This window comes from Doryrhamphus excisus, linkage group LG6 (assembly GCF_037039965.1).
Source record: "Doryrhamphus excisus strain RoL-2023G ecotype Guam linkage group LG6, RoL_Dexc_Guam_v1.1, whole genome shotgun sequence".
Classification (NCBI taxonomy): domain Eukaryota; kingdom Metazoa; phylum Chordata; class Actinopteri; order Syngnathiformes; family Syngnathidae; genus Doryrhamphus; species Doryrhamphus excisus.
The window spans coordinates 6,163,562-6,182,619 of NC_136362.1; the positions used below are offsets into that span (position 1 = coordinate 6,163,562).

General features: G+C 44.4%; 1 protein-coding gene across 2 annotated transcripts; it reads right to left on the reverse strand.

Annotated features, from left to right (window-relative positions):
* Positions 1-197: 197 nt before the first annotated feature.
* On the reverse strand, positions 198-19,040 carry tmcc3 (transmembrane and coiled-coil domain family 3). 2 transcript variants are annotated; one of them, XM_058066020.2, is made up of 6 exons: positions 18,879-19,040; positions 18,217-18,313; positions 4,186-4,350; positions 2,889-3,667; positions 2,675-2,810; positions 198-2,615 (listed from the first exon to the last, which is right to left on the reverse strand). In XM_058066020.2, exons 2-6 carry the CDS (start codon positions 18,304-18,306, stop codon positions 2,310-2,312), a joined length of 1,476 nt encoding a protein of 491 aa, XP_057922003.2. In that variant the 5' UTR covers positions 18,307-18,313; positions 18,879-19,040; the 3' UTR covers positions 198-2,309. The 2 variants fall into 2 exon arrangements, with proteins under 2 accessions (XP_057922003.2, XP_057922004.2); XM_058066021.2 differs by lacking the exons at positions 18,217-18,313; positions 18,879-19,040 and adding an exon at positions 9,528-9,798.
* Positions 19,041-19,058: the final 18 nt, after the last annotated feature.

Sequence of the window (19,058 nt, forward strand, 5' to 3'; positions counted from 1 at the left end):
TCTGACCACCAGGAGGCAGTCGTGCCTGTACGCTTTTATTATGTGGCGTTAGAAGTGATAGAAGTCAATGGATGAAAGCTGGCAGGAAGACAGCAGAACAGTGTGAATAATGAATGTCGAGTGAGATAAAAGATGGATGATGCACCACAACTATTTGTTCTCATGGTCATTTACTGAGCAGCGAGTCTGACATGATCAAATGACACTTTAAGGGGTGTAGTTGTCATTTAATTCAAATTCCAGATGCATGCACAGCAGTCTGTGTAATAAAAACATACATTAAGAGTATTAAGAAAACAAGCATTTATTTTCTCCTTAAAAAAAGCATGCTTACATGCAGACACGAGACAACTGTTACAAACGTTACAGTGAAAGTAATTGTAGTGTTACGTATAGGAGGGCTAAAGTGCCTTTGGAATTGATATTTGGCTTATAGAAGGGACAAAAAAAAAAAAAAGAGAAGCTGCATTGGAGAAGGTCAGTCGTCACAGTGATGCCTGGTTAGAGCGCTACAGTCCCCTTCTGTCCATCCAGCCATGCTGCTTTCAGGTCGCATGGGGAAAACAGGCGCCACTCAAGCGGTGAAGGCCACTAAAACAAATCTTCATCCCGCCAGCCGCGAAAATGACTTTCTTCAAGTCAAGAGTGCAAAGACGGCTCGGAGGAATAGTTGGGAATTAAATATATAAACCTCCACAGCTGGGAATGCTTTCAACCATCAGACTATGCCGTTGTTCCTACTGCGCTGGAACGCAGCACCGCATCCGTTCAAGAAAAGGCAGTTCAGGAGGATTCTCTAAAAACTAAACACTCAAAGATCTTAACAGCAAACCATAAAACGTTCCCTAAAACACTGAAAAAGTGTCAAATTAGTACAACAGTACACAAACTTTCATGTACAAAGAGCATTTTGAGTATTTGGGAAACACACCTTGACTTTAAATGCCATTCTTCCGCAGTTAGCGGCTTACGGTACTCGAAGACTTGACTTTACAGACTCAAAGTACTAAATGGGTACTCGACGAATATTGGAGTTTCACACCTCACAAGTACTCAAAGACACAAGTTTCAATGACTCACGAGTGGTCATCAAAGATTCACGGGTACTCCATAACTCAAGTTTCACGTGTACTCGACGAAGACTGAATTGTACTGAATCACCAGCACTTGATAAAGAAGGACATTTTACCGACTCACAGGTCCTCCAAGACCCGAGTTTTAATGACTCACGGGTACCGGACAAAGAAGGACATTTTACCGACTCACAGGTACTCCAAGACCCGAGTTTTAATCACTCACGGGTACCGGACAAAGAAGGACATTTTACCGACTCACAGGTACTCCAAGACCCGAGTTTTAATGACTCACGGGTACCGGACAAAGAAGGACATTTTACCGACTCATAGGTACTCAACAAAGACTTGAATTTCACCGACTCACAAGAACTCAACGAGGAAGGTACTCAATGATGACTTGAATTTTACTGACTCACGGGTACTCACCCAAGACTCGAATTTCACCGACTCACGGGTGCTCGACAAAGACTCAAGCTTTACTGACTCATGGAACCTGGCCTAAGAGGATTTACTGACTCACAAGTACTCGACAAGACCTGGAATTTGTGTGACTCATTGGTACTCAACGACTGGAGTTTCACTGATTCACGAGTACTCAATGAGTACTTACTTGAGTCTCGGATGCTCGCTTTAAGACTGGAGTTTTACTGACTCACAGGTACTCGAACAAGACTGGCGTTTTACTGACTCACAGGTGCTCCATGAAGACTCGGGTTTTACAGACTCACAGGTATTCAAGTACTCGACAAAGACTGGAGTTTCACTGACTCATGGGTGTGAGTGACTCGAGATTCACTAGAGTGAGTGACTCGTACCAAGAGTGAGTTTCCACCAGGAGCGTAGAAGAAGCGCCTCCATCGCTGTAATCAACGGTCACATAAAATATGTTTCCCAAAATGTCAAAATAAATCTTCCGAGTCGTCGACAAGCAGGCGGACGGTGGACGCACGTGAGAAGAGCAGAGAAACATCAGGACGTAAAACTCATGGAGTCGTGTGTTCAGCAGCGGCGCGGCAAGCCTTACAGGACAGGAAATAAGCTCTCCAAAATAAAAGACAATAAAAAAAAAAAAACATGTCGCCATGTTGTCTTTGCCCATGCACCCCGAAGGCAGCGTCGTGGTCTTCAGCTTTGTTGGAGGTTCTTCCTGGGATGCAAGCGACAAGTGCTGGTGTAAGGCTACGTGTAAACCCCCCGCTGACCCTGGTGCCCCCCCCCCAGTCAGACAGTCAGTCAGTGCGGGAGCAGCATCCGCTCCAGGCTGCACTGCAAGTGTTCCCAGTTCTTCCACAGCAGCGCCAGGAAGGACACGCCCACACAGGTGAGGGCCAGGTGGAGGCGGCTACGCAGCAGCGGGGCGGCGAACTTGGCGGCCGTGGACACGCACACCAGGATGACGGTGGCGATGGCCAGCATGATGTTGATGGACTTCCCCAGGAGGACCTTGGCGTCGGCGTTCTCCAGCTGGACCGTTTGCTGCTGCTGCTGCTGCTGGAGCTCCAGCTTGGACACCCGGGTCTGACACGACTCCAGGACCTCCTGAACGGAAGCCGTGTGAGTGGGACGCTCACGTCTCGTGTGCGTGTTGAAGACCTCACCTGGATGTCCCGGGCCCTCTCGTAGGCCTGGTAGGCCACCTTCTCCTCGATGCTGGCCAGCTCCTGCTTCAGGTTGCTGGTCTCATGCTGGTGGAGCTCCGTCAGGTCGTTCAACTGGTCCTCGAGTCGCTCATACCTGACGCAACCCGGAGAGAAACCAGTAAGACGCCGCATCCGTCGTCGCCTGCCCCCCGGTTGCCATAGCAACGCTCACCTGTATCTCTCCTCCTGCATCACCTGAGAGAAGTACCCGTAGTCTCGTTTGAACTGCGCATTCAAGGTCTCGATGTCCTCCGCCAGCTGGGCCTGAGCGTCTCGGACCTCACGCACCATCTCCAGAACCTCCCCCAGTCGCCCATTGGCGTCCGAGCGGGCGGCGCCGCCCGAGCCTGCCGCCGAGCCCCCGGCCGGGTTACCGTTGGAGTCGGCGGAGGCCGACGTCCCGGTGGAGCACTCGTCGTCGCTGTGGTACTTGCCGGCCTTGGCGACGGTGGTGGCGCTGCCGCTCAGGCCCCGGGCCCCGCCCTCCGCCTGCAGCCCCGACCCCGCCTCCATGCTCTTGAGGTGAGCGATGTTGTCGGCGCTGCCGTACTTGTTCCGGATGAGGTTGGCGAAGCCGCGGGACTTGTTGAAGAAGAACGGCGGGGAGAGCGAGACGCCCGGCCCGATGGTCTTGACTTTGTCCAGTGCCGGGTGTCGGCCCGAGGAGCTGACGTCCTTCAGGCTGCCCTCCTTGCTGTGGCCCCCGGACTCCTTGGCGGCGTCCTTGTGGTGGGCGTGCTTGCCGTTGGCCTCGCCGTCTTTCATGCGGCGGTGGTACTGCTCCAGCTTCCTCTGCAGCCGGGCGATGGAGTGGGCCGACTTTTGGTTCTTCTTCTCGAACACCTGGCGGATCCGCGCCACCTGCTGCTTGTCGGCGTTGTTCACCAGCTTCAGGTACTCGGCCACGTTCTCGTCACGAGCCGTCTGCTCCACCTTGATCTGCTCCGTCACCTGGAACGCCACAAGGAAAGCTTCCATGGCAACCGGGATACGGGACACCAGATGTCAACGGCTGCGTGTGGAACAAACGTCCGCCAAGCGCCGTACTTCCCCTCGTATTTTCCTTCACATTTATTTTATCTCCATATTTAGATTCCTTCAGCATAAAAACATACCATGGAGGGGTTTGAATGCTAACAATGCTAACACCGTACTGAAAATGCTACAAATGTTAATTAGGTTTGCATGCTAACACCTAGCATGATAGTGTTTTTGTGTGTCTAACCGTGACAATAACAAAACAAAATGATAGTAAGCTAATGTTAGCATGCTAACAATGGCATGATAGCATAATGTACCGGGAAGGCTATACGCTGTAAGTTTGTTATTTTTTTCCTTCAGCTAATAAGCTAACCTAGCATGATGTTAAAACGCAAGCGTGATGTTAGCGCTTTAGCATCAAATAGCTACGCTAGCGCCGCTAACGTTTGCGTCCCCCTCTCCCACTCCTCGATCTCACTTCACCCGACCTTGAGGATCTTCTGCTGCAGGCTGTCGATGCCCAGCGCCCCCTTGCTGAAGTCCAGGCCCACGCCGACGTGTCCCGCACCGTCCACCACGTCCAGGTTGGACTCGGAGCCGCCGCGCCGCATGGGCACGGGGATGCTGAGGACATCGCAGCCGCTGCGCTCCGCCTGCGGGGACCACACAGGAATAATAGGAGTATGAAATATGCAAATATCAGCTAATAATATTAGCCATGTACGTAGTATATATTAGGCATGTACGTATAGCCCGCAGCTGGAATCAATTCCGCTGCCAAGCGAAGTAAATGTCGGCATGAAAGTGACGACCCCCCCGCTGTGGTAATGACACATTCAGGGAAAGGAGCTGGGCTGTTAACACGCTGGAGTAAGTGGTCGCCTCATTAATCAGAGAGGGAAAACATTTGAGAGACCCATGAAGAAGAAGCCGTTTTCGTAAATGAGTACTTTTAGGAAAAAAGGCTGACATTTCAATTCAAAGCACGTAGAGTTGGAAAACTCAGACTTAACCACCAACACCTGAAGTCTCACGGCTTATGGTCGTTGGTGCGTACTACAGTAAACCCTCATTCGGTATATACACGACATATTTTTACAGTTACAGCACAGAAATCCTCTTTATGATGCAGTTTAACATTATTAGAGCCCTCTAGATATGAAATAGCACCCCTATAGTCACCTTTACACTCCTAAAGCCAATCTAGTAGATGTTTCCAACCTTTTAAATACACTTGTTACCATTATTAGAGCCTTTTAGACGTGAAATAGCACCCCTATATTTATCTTCACACTCCTCCCAGCCAATATAGTAAACAAAAAGGAAAATAAGCATCCAACTACTACTATGATTACTACAATTACTATTATGACAACTATTACTCCAACTATTACTACACAATTACTACTACTACTGCAACTGCTAGTAGTACCATGACTGCTACTACTACTATGACAATTACTACTATTACAACAACGAATATGACGACTACTACTACTACAACTATGACCAATACTACTATGACTACTACTAGTATTACAATTGCTAGTACTAATATGATGACTACTACTACTACAACTATGACTAATACTACTATGACTACTACTACTACTATTACAATTGCTAGTACTACTATGATGATTAGTATTGCTACAAGTACTACGGCTAGTAAGATTCCTAGTACTATGACTGTGTTGTGGGCTGAAGAGGTTAATTAGGGAAAAGAGGAAAGGTCACATTAAGGTGAAATAATGAGTCAGACCCCCCCCAGGTGGAATCGCAGGGACGCATGCCCCCCCCCCCCAGTCCCTTAGTCTAAAAGGGGATACTGTAGATGGTATGGACACTTGCCATAAATGGTAGTAATGGTAGTAAAAAGTACCCCAAGTAGATAGTTGATGAATGAATAATTAGCGTTTAGTAATCATTGAACGGATGAATGGAAAGTTGGACACGTCTGGCAACACGTTCTTTCTACTTGACACGCCTGAACGCACCTTTAAGAGAACACAGTAATAGTGATGAAAAACGCTGTAACCCCCCCCCCCCTTTTCCCCCCTTCTCTCCTTGGAATCTGACAGTTTCATCTCTCAAAGATACCCAGCAGGCCTCACTTCCCACCCTTCCCAAAGAGGAGCCGGGAACGCTGAGAAGGCGAGGATGTGAGTTGGGGGACGGGGGGGTGGGGGTCTCAAAAATGTAAACAGGAACACACTCCTACTACTTCCTGTTAGTGTGATTATGTAGGACTAAAACGTGAATACATGTTATGAAAAAAATGTCTAAAACTTTTTAAATACATATTTGAGGGGGAAATGTATATTTCTCTATTTAGTAGTAATATTCAATCTATATCCAATATTAGATGTTTTTATTTTCAATATTATGTTCATTGTCATTAGTTCATTATATTAATAATAATAATAATTCATAATAATTGAAAAATAAACTTACTATAATATAAATGAAAAAAATGCCAAAATTGGAAGTTATTTCTCAGGAGTTTTATTGTGTTTTTGCACAAAAATATTCTTGTTACCCGTGCACAAAAAATGATGTATTATATGCAACTCTTTATTTTTCTTAATTATTAATAAATACTATAAAAATATGTTGTGGTTTGCCATTACAAAATGTAGTAGAATTTTGCACCGAAAAGTACAGTTTATCTGTAATAAAAATAAAAAATGTAAAAAAATAAAATTTTTATTATTTAAAAATTCTATTTTCAAAATTAAGATGTTTAAATGGTTATTCTTTATTATCTATGTTTCTACTTTGAATGAAATTATTAATGTAAATACAATATTTAGTGGTGATTTTAAAAGAAAGCTGACATACTCGGTGGCATCTCTGTGACTTATGAATAAGATGAAAAATAATATGGTGAAGCTCCAAAAGGCAGCTGATTCTGCACAAAATGTTATGCAGAAATATTGCAAAAAATTAGTAGGATTTTGCACAGACTTGCCATTTATTGCGAGAAAAACCCACCCCATCAATAAATGTTGTAAAAGGGAATACGTCCTCTCCTCCAACCACAAAGCTTGTCAGGAAGATATGTTGACGTTTATGAGTGCAAAAGTGACATATTGCGTGGAAAGAATATTATTATGACTAGCAGTACTGCATCATAAGAGTGAGGATGGTGCAGCACTAACCGTGGAGTGGGTACTTCACCCAAAACACAACTGCATCTAGGAGGGATGCGCCAATCACATGGCGTGCTTCTCGGTCACATGACTGCGCCCAAAATGAAATAGTGGCGTTTGCATTTGGAGACAAAAGCTGCTGCCTGACAACACGTGCTTGACACGGTGGAACACTGGCCCTGAATCAGCTAACGTGTGCGTGTGCGAATTTATGGCTGACTTAATCCACACCGTGTTACTCACACCCCCTCTACTGGTGTGTGTGTGTGTGTGTCGACTCACGCCACGCTAACCCGCTAATCCACACCAGGCCAGGGGGGGGCATCGAACCTGCGCAACCGTCCTACGTGTAACACTGCAGCAGCCCCCCCCACACCACCAAGAAAATCAAGTTTGAGTGTCACATGTTCACGCGGGGTGTCGGTGTAATGAACACATTGCGCTGGTTGCCTTGGCAACGCAGATGAATGAAAAAAAAGCCCCAAGCAGTCCTGTATCCAACACCATCAGTCAGGACCATCGCAACACATTTGGGTCCCAAACCGTGTGTGTGTGTGTGTGTGTGTGTGTGTGTCATGACACATGCCTTTTAAGGAGCTTTAAACACACACACGCTATCAAGTGTCTCCCGGCAACAACAAATAAAGCGGCTTTCACACATTTCGTTGACGTCCTACGTAATCAAGGATTATGTGTTTATTACATTTATTTTCTATACTGCTGATTCTCACAAGGGTTAATAATGAAAATCATTCTAATCAATACACACTTGTAATCATTTTACATTTGTAATAAAATAAACAGTTTATATATATATATATAATATATATATATAATAATATAATATATTATTAATATACATTTTTATACATCGTCATGAGAGGTGTCATTGACATTTGAGCCACTGGATGGCAGCCAAGTATCCTGTACCTGTGTGAGCCACCTTAGCTTGACGCGGAGGTTGCCTGTACGCGAGTGCAAAGCCGCCGACGGCAAAATACGTTGGCGATCAACCGCGGAAACATCACCATTATATGGCAATAAAGTACCGAATGGTTGCATTTGTTTTGCAACGTAGCGAGCGACGCCGCCTGTGAGCACGCACCGTTTGGTTTTTTGCCGATCGAAGGCCTCGGCGGACTCGGTTGGGATGAAGGCTCATCATGAAACATGAAAGGGGATGCTCGAACCAATCAATAATATTCATACGCTGATATTTTTTTGCAAGTCTATTCCAGGAAATATCTCCAAACGAGGAACTGAATCAGGCACAAAAGTGCAAAAACCCAACAAAATCCAGCAAGGAAAGCTTTTGTACGATGACATAGTAGAATTATAATGATCCATGTTTAGTGGGAAGGAATACAAAGTAGCTGGAGGCAAAATCGGAAGCCCAAACTGGCACCACACACACACACACACACACACACACACACACACACACACGGCCGGGGATTATGTAAACACACACGAGCAAACAAACGTTTAAAAGAGCTTCAATATTGACGTCCTGATAAGAAGCCACGAGCAAATCCATTTCCGTCCGAGCGAACACACACAGAGGGCCGCACGGCCGCCATCACGTCCGCTAATGAGCGTAATTGCTTCAAATGTCAGGCAGGACCTCTGGCTTCCAAAATGTAATCAAGTATTCGGCCGGGGCAATGTCCCGTCTCCAGGATTTTACAGAGACACACTTCCTGGCCCCCCCCCAGCGAGCACAAGCTGCATGGCGAAGACGCTGCGTCTGCACAGTCAGCACCGGAGCGCTCCTCACATCACGTCAACAAGAAGCAGCAACAATCTGACACACCAGATGCAAAGGGTGCAATACTTCAAGACCACATCTTTGCACTATTCTTTTTACCTTTAAAAAGGCCTACACCGCCAAAGATCCTCTATTTGACAGGAGTGCTCTTCACTTTCTAAGGATCTGCTGCAAAAACAACATGGGACAAACCTCTGTGTGACAGGAGCGATGTGGTATCAGGACCAGTTTCAGGAAAATATGTACACAAACAACATCCATACGTATGACGTTTAGAGTCATCACCTGACTGGACCAACCGGTTCTCGCCACTGCTTTGCCTGCATGCTCGCTCGCGGCACAAACATCACATAAACGTTTATCTGGTATTTGAAGTTATAACACACACAAGAGTCAAGGTAAGGAAATAAGGAAACTCAAGGAATCTCCACCAAACTTCACTTAAAAAACTAAGTATTTTGAAGCCCCCAAAAAGGTGACCAACATGGACCCCCCCAAGCGGAAGAGAGCATGTAGGATATATTTGAGTGGAATTGAAAGATTCCGGCATGAAGCAGGTAGGATGAGAAGCACCGTACAAATGTTTCCTGGCTCGACCGGAGCCGATTTGCGACAGTTCGGCACAGTCCAAGAAAGAGTGCTTTTCTTGTCGGAGTCTGGCATGGCGGCATGTAGCCAGATGTTTGTGGTAACACAAAGTGTTGCCTAGCACAGCCGGGATGGATTCGACTTCTTTAATAGCCTTCTGATGGCCGTGCACGTCACGTGACGATACGTTTACCTGACAACGTGTCATATTATTGGAACACTGATCACATGGTTCACATTTAACGTGTATTTTTATCTCGCGGAATGAACGACGGTGCCTTGCATTAGCCAATTAGCCATTCATAACAGTAAACGTGGTTACCATGTTAACGCCGATGGTGTGAATGTAGCCCGACTTGTGGTAAACTTTTGGCCGCAGCAGCGCCGCCAGATCCCGGCATAGTATCGGCTCTCCGGGCGGCTCCCAGGTATCCTCGCCTCAGCTTAAAACTTGTCCGTGAAGTGCTACAAAAAACGTCACCAGAGTCGAAAACAACAACAAAAACAAAAGGCACACTGACACCAGCGGAGATGGAAGGGCTCGTCGACCCGACCGGTCCGCCGCGATCGTCTGCTGAAACCACCGCGGCGCTTCTCGAGCTGCTGGAACTCTGTGGAAGACTAAGCACCGCCCTCTCCGTGTCATAAGCAGAGAGGCGTGGCTGAGAATATCAAATACACCCCCTCCCGTGCTATAGCAGTCTATTCAAATGAGCCTATTTATGACATCACAACGTCCTGAGAGTTGGGTTCTGAACTTGGGAGTGACAAACATTTTTGAAGCACATTCCTACAAACACGAAAGGATCTTTGACCGCTGTTTTTGCAGTTGCTCCTTAAAAACAGCAGAGCTCTTGTCATATATAAACGATCTTTGACTCGCATTTTTACAGCAGGTCCCACAGCACTGGAAGATTAATCTTTGACTGTTAGGTAAATCTGCAGAGCATTGTTTTTGCAGTATGTCCTTAAAAACAGTCCTATAGAGCATTGCTGCAGTAGCTTTACAAATACCGCAAAACATATAAATGATCTCTAACTACTTATGCAATATTTCCTCCTGTTATAGAGAATCTTTGACTGACTAGTAGTTTTTTGTTTTTGCAGTATGTCCTTAACCTGTCATATAGATGATCTTTTCCAAAATACAGTATAGGGTGTATTTGGTGATAAGGTGAAAGTAAGCATCGTCATTATGTGCAAAATAAGGGCATCAGTGAATCTTTTTCAATTTGAAAAAACAATTTAGTTGAAGAATCTTCTTCAAGAGGAAGATTTGAAGCTGTACATGCATCCATATGAAGTAATGCCAAGTTCCACTAAAGCTTGTCAAGTGCAATAGTGTGGGGGTTGGGCGGTGGGGGCGTGTCCAGTGAATGGAGGTTTTGTGTCATGAATGATTTACCGTGCAAGGCAATAATAAAAAACAATTAGTGTGCTAAATGCCACTGTAAATCATTCATGTTGTCCAAAGGTATTGGTGTCAAGTGTTAGAAAACGCTGACATGGACCCCAGTGACATGGACCCCAGTGACATGGACCCCAGTGACATGGACCCCAGCTGCTGCACTCGTACGTGAGCAGGGTCAGACAATGATTACAATGCGGTAGCTTCTAGCAGGTTATTAACGGTAACCCAACCATTTCACGGTAGGCATCAAGTAGAAGGGCTGAAAGTCACGGAAAAAGCCGCAGCGGCCGGTGTGAGCTGAGCACACCCTTAATCCCGCATGTGCCGAGCGCTGACAGGCGAGACCCCCACGCGGCCTTTGACTTGATCAGGTCTTGAGCCGTGATTAAAGTGGAACTCCCTCCCGAGCAGCCTGATGAAAGAGTGTTATTCCGTTGGCTGTGATCAATACTTCTAATAACCTCACACACTTCCACTCCATTTCATTTCAGCCACGTATCGATTCCTAGCATCCGTACTCCTCCACATACACAGTTAAATGTGACTTAATTAGGGCGGCTGGATCGGTGCAAATGAACACGCAAAGCGAGAGTGTACAGGCCTTTTCCCCCTCAGGGCCGCATTAAAACATGTGGTGTATCCAATGTCGTTTAGGGATGAAACCCCAGACAGTAATCCCTCCGTTATCAAAGTTAATTGCTTCCAGACCCGACTCCAATAAGCCAATTTCCACCAAGTAGGATTCCTTATTCATATATGGAACATTTTGAAAGAGCATTGGAAACCTGTTTAAGAACTTCCGCATAGTCACTTTTACACTCCTATCACCCAATATAGTAGACGTAGAAAACCTGATTACCACTTCCTAAATATGGCTTTTAACATTAGAGCCCTCACCATATGAAATAACACCCCTACAGTCACCTTTACACTCCTATCCATAATCATGAAAAATAAGACTTGACATAGAAAGCCTGTTTACCACCTTCTAAATAGAGTTTTTTTTTAACATTAGAGCCCTCTAGATATGAAATAACACCCCTACAGTCACCTTTACACTCCTATCCATCATAATCATGAAAAATAAGACTTGATATAGAAAGCCTGTTTACCACCTTCTAAATAGAGTTTTTTAACATTAGAGCCCTCTAGATATGAAATAACACCCCTACAGTCACCTTTACACTCCGATCCATAACGGAAAATAAGACATGAGACACGAAAAGCCTACTTACCACCTTCTAAATAGAGTTTTTAACATTATTAGAGCCCTCTAAACATGAAATAACACCCCTATAGTCATCTTTACACTCCTATTACTCCTATTAGTAGACACCACAGGAAAATAGGATATAATATAGACTGTAATATAGGCCTATAATACAATGTAGACTTTCGAATGCCTTATATTTGTACTTTACTTCATTGACACATTTTTATGCTTTAAAATATTAAATTTGTTTAAATATGCATATTTAGACTAATAATAGACCATATTCAACCATGACCGAGAGATGATTTTTTTTTTAGCCATTTGCAAATATCAGGGCCAGTTACCAAATTGTCATCCCGGTGCCACAGATAGATTGCAGTCCTGTGGGAAACAGGACACCCTGATTTGATTTATTTACAGTGGAAGTGTAAAATTGATAACCGTGATCATTATTCATCACTTTGGTATCATTTCATCTCCAACACAGCACATCTTTAAAAAAATAATAAAAAAAGTTGTGTGCCACAAAAGAGACGGTGGTGCACCAGGATCCACATGTCTGATTCCCCACAAGACACCATTGTTCTCCTCAGTGTTTGTCTCCTGTACGCACTTCCTGCCTCACTTCCTGTCTCCATCTGAGATCCTGCGGGTCCGACACGTTAAAAAGGTGATTGACACGGGATGCAATGTTGAATCGGGCGGGGGGGGTTATGGAAGTGTCCTAGAACGTTTAAGGGAGGATCTGGAATGTTCAACAGGAGTGGGATGTCAATCCCAATTAACAATCTGAATGACCTCCTCCAGGGAAGATATGCTATCATGGCGCTTGATTTCTCAGCAAATGATGTTAGCATCATTTCCCCTTGCTGGAGGTCTACCGCCATCACAATATTCCGATTCCCAGCCTCTCGGGAGTCCAAGACAGGAGGAAATGAAACTTTGCTAGTGCTGCTGATGCAGGTGAAAGTCTTTTGTTTACCGAGACCATCGCTCATGTTGCTCAGTGACGGTGGAAATAACCAGCCTTTAAAATATGCATGAGCGCCCGCTGAGCCGCCAGCTAATCTAATCGTCTACAAACAGGAAGCCGCGACGGCACATGTGATATGTGCTCCCCTTGAAGCTACGTTAAGATAGCTAACGTTAGCACAAGCCAGCTCATGCTGGCTATTAAGCATGCTAACAATGACGTGTAAAATGTGTGGGGCAAACATTAAGACGATTCATGAAAAAAAAAAAACAACAACAACACAGACGGCATCTTGCTGTGCTCCCTTAAGCTAGCTAAAGTTAGCACCTTGGCTATTAAGCATGCTAACATGAAAGGCCATCAGATGCAGACATAAGTTGGCAAAAAGAAAACTCTCAATTGTTTCTATTTGTGCTTTTTTAATGTTAGCACAAGCATGCTAACATTAAAACAAACATAGTAGCGTTTAAGCCGTTACAAGCTAACATGAAGTTGACGCTTTCAAGCACAAAAAGGAAGAGGAAGTAAAAGATCCATCTAGCTGTGCTTTAGAGGCCTCTTAGATAGTACCGTTATGCTAGCTATAGTTGTTGGTTATTTTGCATGCTAATATTAAAACCATCGTAGAGTTAAAAAACACAAAATGCATTTATCAGTGCTTTTGAGGTCTCTTTAGAGCTACCTTTAGCTGGCTAATTTTAGCATGTTAGCATGATCCAGGCATAAGTGGACGAACTGAGCTATCGGAGTTCTGTGTATTTATGAAGCCCCTTTGGAGCTACGCTAAGCCAGCTATTGTTATCACAAGCATGCTAATGTTGGCGATTATGCATGCTAACATCGGCTAAAGTGGTGGCCAAAACTAAGACATTAAGTGGATGTTTTAAACACAGACAAAGCAAGAAAACTGTGCTTTGGAGGCCTCTTTCAAGCTACGTAAGGTAGCCAAGTTAGCACAATTAGCTTGTCTATTGATCTACTGTATGTTTGCAGCTGTCGAGCTAACTTGTATTTCCCTTAGCATTTATTCAGTGTAAAATTCTCCCCCAATACCCAAATTCAAATTAAGACAAAAGAAGTGTGGCTCCTCCCCCTCGAGTTTATTACTCCCCCCCACCCAGTGCTGATAATAGGATGTCCTCAAGCAGCACCGCCTCTTTTGTTGCGGCCTGGCAGAGGAACTCAATCAATGGAGCGCTTGAATGGACGCGCCAAGGTTTTGTTAGCTTCTCCGGCGGTAAATTTAAGATGACTGGGAGGTGAAACTTTACGCCGACCAGATGCAGCGCTGTCATTTATGGAGCAGATGAATCAGAGTTACAGCCTTATTGAGTCCTATTCAAGGTTAAAACTAGCTAGAGTTAGCATAGTGGATGTTATGGTATAGCTGGTAGATATTAGCTAATCTCGAAGCTGATATGACACAGATACAAACTGACCTTTTTAAACACAAAAAGGAGAACTGAAGCAACCTATTTGTGCTTTTGAGTCCTGTTCAAAGGTACATAGAACTAACTAGTGATAGCATGTTGGATATTAAGTATGCTAACATCAAAGTTCATACGATGCAGACATAATCTGAGGTTTTATCACGAACAAAAACAGAACCTGAGATTTGTGCTATGAAGTCCCAATCGGCTCTACGTTAAGCTCGCATGAAAAAGTTAGCATGCAGTTTAAAGCAAAAGACAAAGAAAACATGCTGGCTAGTTGTGCTTTTGAGTCATACTTGAAGCTAAGTTAACATAGCTAAAGTTAGCATGCAGGATATTAATCATCAAAAGGTCAAATGATGCAGATTTAAATATGACTCAAGCTCTCTATTTGTGCTTTTGAGCTCCATTCGAAGCTACGTTAAGCTAGTAACAGTTAACACAAGCGCCCCCATGTTTAATGCTAAGCATGCTAACATTAAACAGTGTGCTACCGAACAAGAAAAATCTCAAAAGATGTCACAAGATTGACAGTAGTTACACACCTCCGACAAAGAAAGAAAATGGTTATTCATGGCATCATTTTGCACCTTTATCCAGATCTGCACCACAATGCAAGACAAGCAACCGTCCTAAAATGTCCCCAAGAGGCCGTTTGGGATAAATAATTCAGCTGTTCGTGTTTTAAAAGCCTGTGTGGGCGTCTTTTGTGTGTCGTCTAGCCACACAAACGCGGCGCTGGTGACATTTCAGGGCCTTTGTTTTCCTCCGAGTGGTTTGAAGTCTCATCTGAGGCTTCACTTGGTGTCTTTTTAGGGCTAAAGGACAACGGCGGGGATGCGTGGGCATGCAAGGACGAGGCCGCCAGCGAGCTCTACCGTCACAAACATATCTCACCCACGTAGCAGCCGCCGGCTCAAAATCCGCTTGCATGGGCCCAGTTCATGTGTCTGGGAAATATGCTAATGAGCCACTGGAGGTCAACTTGTGGACTTAGTCGGACGAACAGTACACCGCTGTTAGCGTGTTAGCTTAGCCTCATAATTAGATTTTTTGTCCTGTCTGGTTTCCACGGTGATAAATTGAGCGCGGCGTGCGTAATGAAGACGAGCGTGGGCAATTACAGGCTGGAGTGTGCGGAAGAAACTCCAGCCAAATTGATTTTGTGACTATTTGGGGTTATCATCATCATCAAGGTCATTTATTAGGCGTGTGGGCGGGGCTAATCAGTAGTACTCAACCTTGGCGGGGTGTTTGTTGCCGGCTCGATTAGCGCTGATGACGAACGTTGTTGCACGGTGGAGAGGTTTGCATAATGAGCAACCAATTAGCTTTCTACTGTTGCTTCATGGCAAACAAGATGGAGCCACCTGTTGCTGCTTTGAGATGTAGGCGGGGCCACAGGAGCACTCGCTGCTCGTTGATAACTGCGATTTCATTTGTCAAGTCATTTTTTGAGGATGAAATATCTAAAAAGGTAGAGGAGTGTCAGCATTTTAGTTGTTTCAATAGGAATAAACATTTAGCACTATCATACCAAGGGCTAGCATGCTAATATTTAGCATATTAGCATTTTAGCAATGTTAACAAGGTATATAGGTGTAAAGCTAGCAGGTTAACGTTCGGTTTTTAGCCATTTTGAAAGGTAGAAACGTACGTATATACGCAGGGCTAGCATGTTAAAAGTTAGCATATTAACATTTTAGCCATTTTGACAGGAATAAACCATGCTAGGAGCTAGCACATTACTATTGTTAGCTTTTTAGCTTTCTCACAGGGTATAAACTTACATAATTGCTATCACGTGCTAGCATGCTAACAGTTAACATGTTATTTTAGTAGGACCAACTTACGACACTTTGTGCTATCATTCTTGGCGCTAGCATTCTAACAATTAACATTATAGCATTTTAGCCATTTCAAAAAGGTAAAAACTTCCATAGACACTTCGCACTATCATGCTAGGTGCTAGCATGCTACCAGTTACCATATTAACATTTTAGCCATTTTGGGAGGAATTAACTTCCATAGACAGTGCTAACAGCTAGAATGTTAACAATGCCAGCATCTTAACGTTAGCATTTTATCCATTGTAAAAAAGGTAAGAATTTTCGTAGCTAATAGCCATTTTAGTAGGAACAAAATTACATAAACACTACATAATGTGTTAAGTTGCGACAAAGCCGCCAATTTGGCAACACTGAGCCCTTCTGGCTATGAGCTAGGGTGAACAGGTAGCGCAGAATCTATTTGTGGCGGTCCAAGTTTACCGGTGGCGGTCCGCGTATGAATGTATGAGGAAACTGTTGGCATCAAGCTCATGTTGAAATGACAAGAAAAAGAAACATTAGTGTCTACGTTTCCTTGTTGGTGGGGGCCGGGGTCTCCACAGGAAAACAGGAAGTGGGCCATTAAAGCAGAGGAGTTACAAAACAATAATGTAGTTTATGTGTGCTGGTGCGCCCACATGATGACCCGCGTGGTCATGTGGTTTTGAAAGCTCCAAAGTGCATCCGAGAAGCTGGACAGATAGCGAGACAAGCTAACAAGCAGTAAGGTGCGCCCGACTGCGCTTGCACATTCTTGCAGCGTTACACAAGCAACAAAAGAGGTCAGCTGTGAGCACGGCACAAACGTGGTGAAACTTGCCCGACGCAACTTGTTTCAACACAAGAGGGGTAACCACACCTCAAAAACACCCGTTTTTGCAGCACACAGCTCTTTGCAGCCTCTGGCGAAAAGGTGAAAGGTCACGACAACAAGTGAGGTCATGTGACTTTTACAGGCGGCACCGTGACAGCCAAACGTGGCAAAGACAATAAAACACGACTACCTCGGTGACGTAGATGAGCGGCAACGTGCTGAAGTTCTTCCTCATCCAGAGGCCCGTCGCTGCTGTGCGACGCTCTTATTGTGAAATACGCAGCTTCCTGTGGCAGCACCTGCACGCGCTCACTTCAGTGAGTGAGTGAGTGGCGCTCCGGCTGACGTGCGCACCAGTCTTTCTTTACAGCCGCACCGCCTTATAAGGCACCGGGCAGAATCTTTCTGTTGCCCGTCGGCCACACTCCACTGGCCCGGCAACAACACATCGCCACGGCAACCGCTGCTCCGGACCAAGGATGGATATGTGTGTGTGTGTGTGTGTGTCTCTGTAAGGGTGCTTGGAATTCTTGAAAACTTCACATTAATCACAAAAAAAAATTATAAATAATAATACAAATAAATAATAATTAATATGCTATCTCCCTGAAATAATGTAATTTTTTAAGAATTTGTAAAAATAATAAAAAAATGTATCACATAATAAATAGAGATAGGTTCTAATAATAAAAGGTAATCCAAAATTGACCTTTACATGAGCAGCGCTGTGCTCTCCATTTAAATGTCCTTCCAAGTGCGTGTGACGGGGGACGGCGGTGGGGGGGGGGGACAGAACTGGGGCATGGTATATATTTTTACAGCGCAGTGCTCAGGGTTGGAGGGCAGGCCCATAAAAAACAAACCAAAAAACGAGAAATAAAACACAGACCCACTGCAAAGGACTACGACCCATTAAAGCGAGTCAACGTGTTACCTTTAAAAGCTCAAACTGCGGCGTAGAACCCGACACCAGCGCTGCCTGACAGTGAAGCTGAGGGGAAGCGATGGAGGACAAGGCGACGCACTTAAAATGAGAGATGACAGTTGGCAGGAGTGTGTAGGAGGACGATGACGACGAGGCCTGGACGCCCCATCACACATTTTATGAGATGCACTATTTTTTTTTTTTTTGCAAAGGATGAATCAGCTAATGACATTAGCACAAATGCAATAAATATATTATTGGGAGATGCAGAGATGTTTAAAAATCAAGAGCATCCTGTAGCCTAGTAATAAGACGCTGACTCAGCAGCTGTCAGAAGTTGTTCCCGTCCCTTGCCAAATATGAAGGTGAGGAAACAGCACCCTCTGTTGGTCAGGAATCGTAATTACACTCACACTCAGGCGTCTTCGAGCTGCCTCCTTCTCTTCTTCCTCCTCCCAACCGTCCCCTCCGGGACACAGTGACGTCAAAGTGAGCCTCCTCATCAGTCAGCTATGAACACAAAACCAATGAGAAAAGTCAAAGAATATCTTAATGTTTAAAAACTGTCACATTTTCAGTTGAGCATGTGGCAGATATAGTGATGTAAAAAAATACATAAACATAAAAATAAATTATGATAAATACGTATTTACGTAATTACTACCATTATGTTTAATTATATCTGTGAATCAGGTTAGGAGCCTTCACTGCATAAAGACAGCTCATTGCATTTGAATACAGCAACCATGAGTATTATTTCAGTTGTTTGGTGATGAAAATTCTTAAAATTGACCTTAAAATGCTTTAAAAAGAATTACATTTTGAAACCATGGTGCTAAAATGTTTGCTTTTTTTGTTCTGTGCTCATTTTATTAACACGCATTTTCACAAGATGAGCACGTGGCACAAAAATAACAGTAAAAAAATACATCAAATAAATATTTTATAAACAGTATAATAAAAATACAAAATCTCATAGAACTTGAGAACAGCAACCATCACTGGTGTGAATATCTAGTTTAGATTTGTGATGAAAAAGCTTTCGACTGACTGAAATTAAGACAAAAGGGCAAACCTTTGCGTTCGACGAGACCCTCGGCGCTCCGCTTCCTGTCCGCTCAGCCCGCAGCAGGGAAGCTTTAACGGCACGAAATGCCACACGCTGCAACTTTACCCTGGATAATCCTGCAGTGATTAACACGCATCACATTCAGGCACCTCAGATAAGGTCAGCAAAATATTACAAGCTCACCTG

Bases quoted from the DNA above. Each gene is read 5' to 3' on its own strand.
- tmcc3 (XM_058066020.2), bottom strand. From the start codon at position 18,306: ATGAGGAGGCTCACTTTGACGTCACTGTGTCCCGGAGGGGACGGTTGG. The intron at 3,668-4,185 runs GTCGGGTGAAGT...GTGGCGTTCCAG, and splicing joins TGCAGCAGAAGATCCTCAAG to GTGACGGAGCAGATCAAGGT. The intron at 2,811-2,888 runs GTGAGCGTTGCT...GGGTTGCGTCAG, and splicing joins ATGCAGGAGGAGAGATACAG to GTATGAGCGACTCGAGGACC.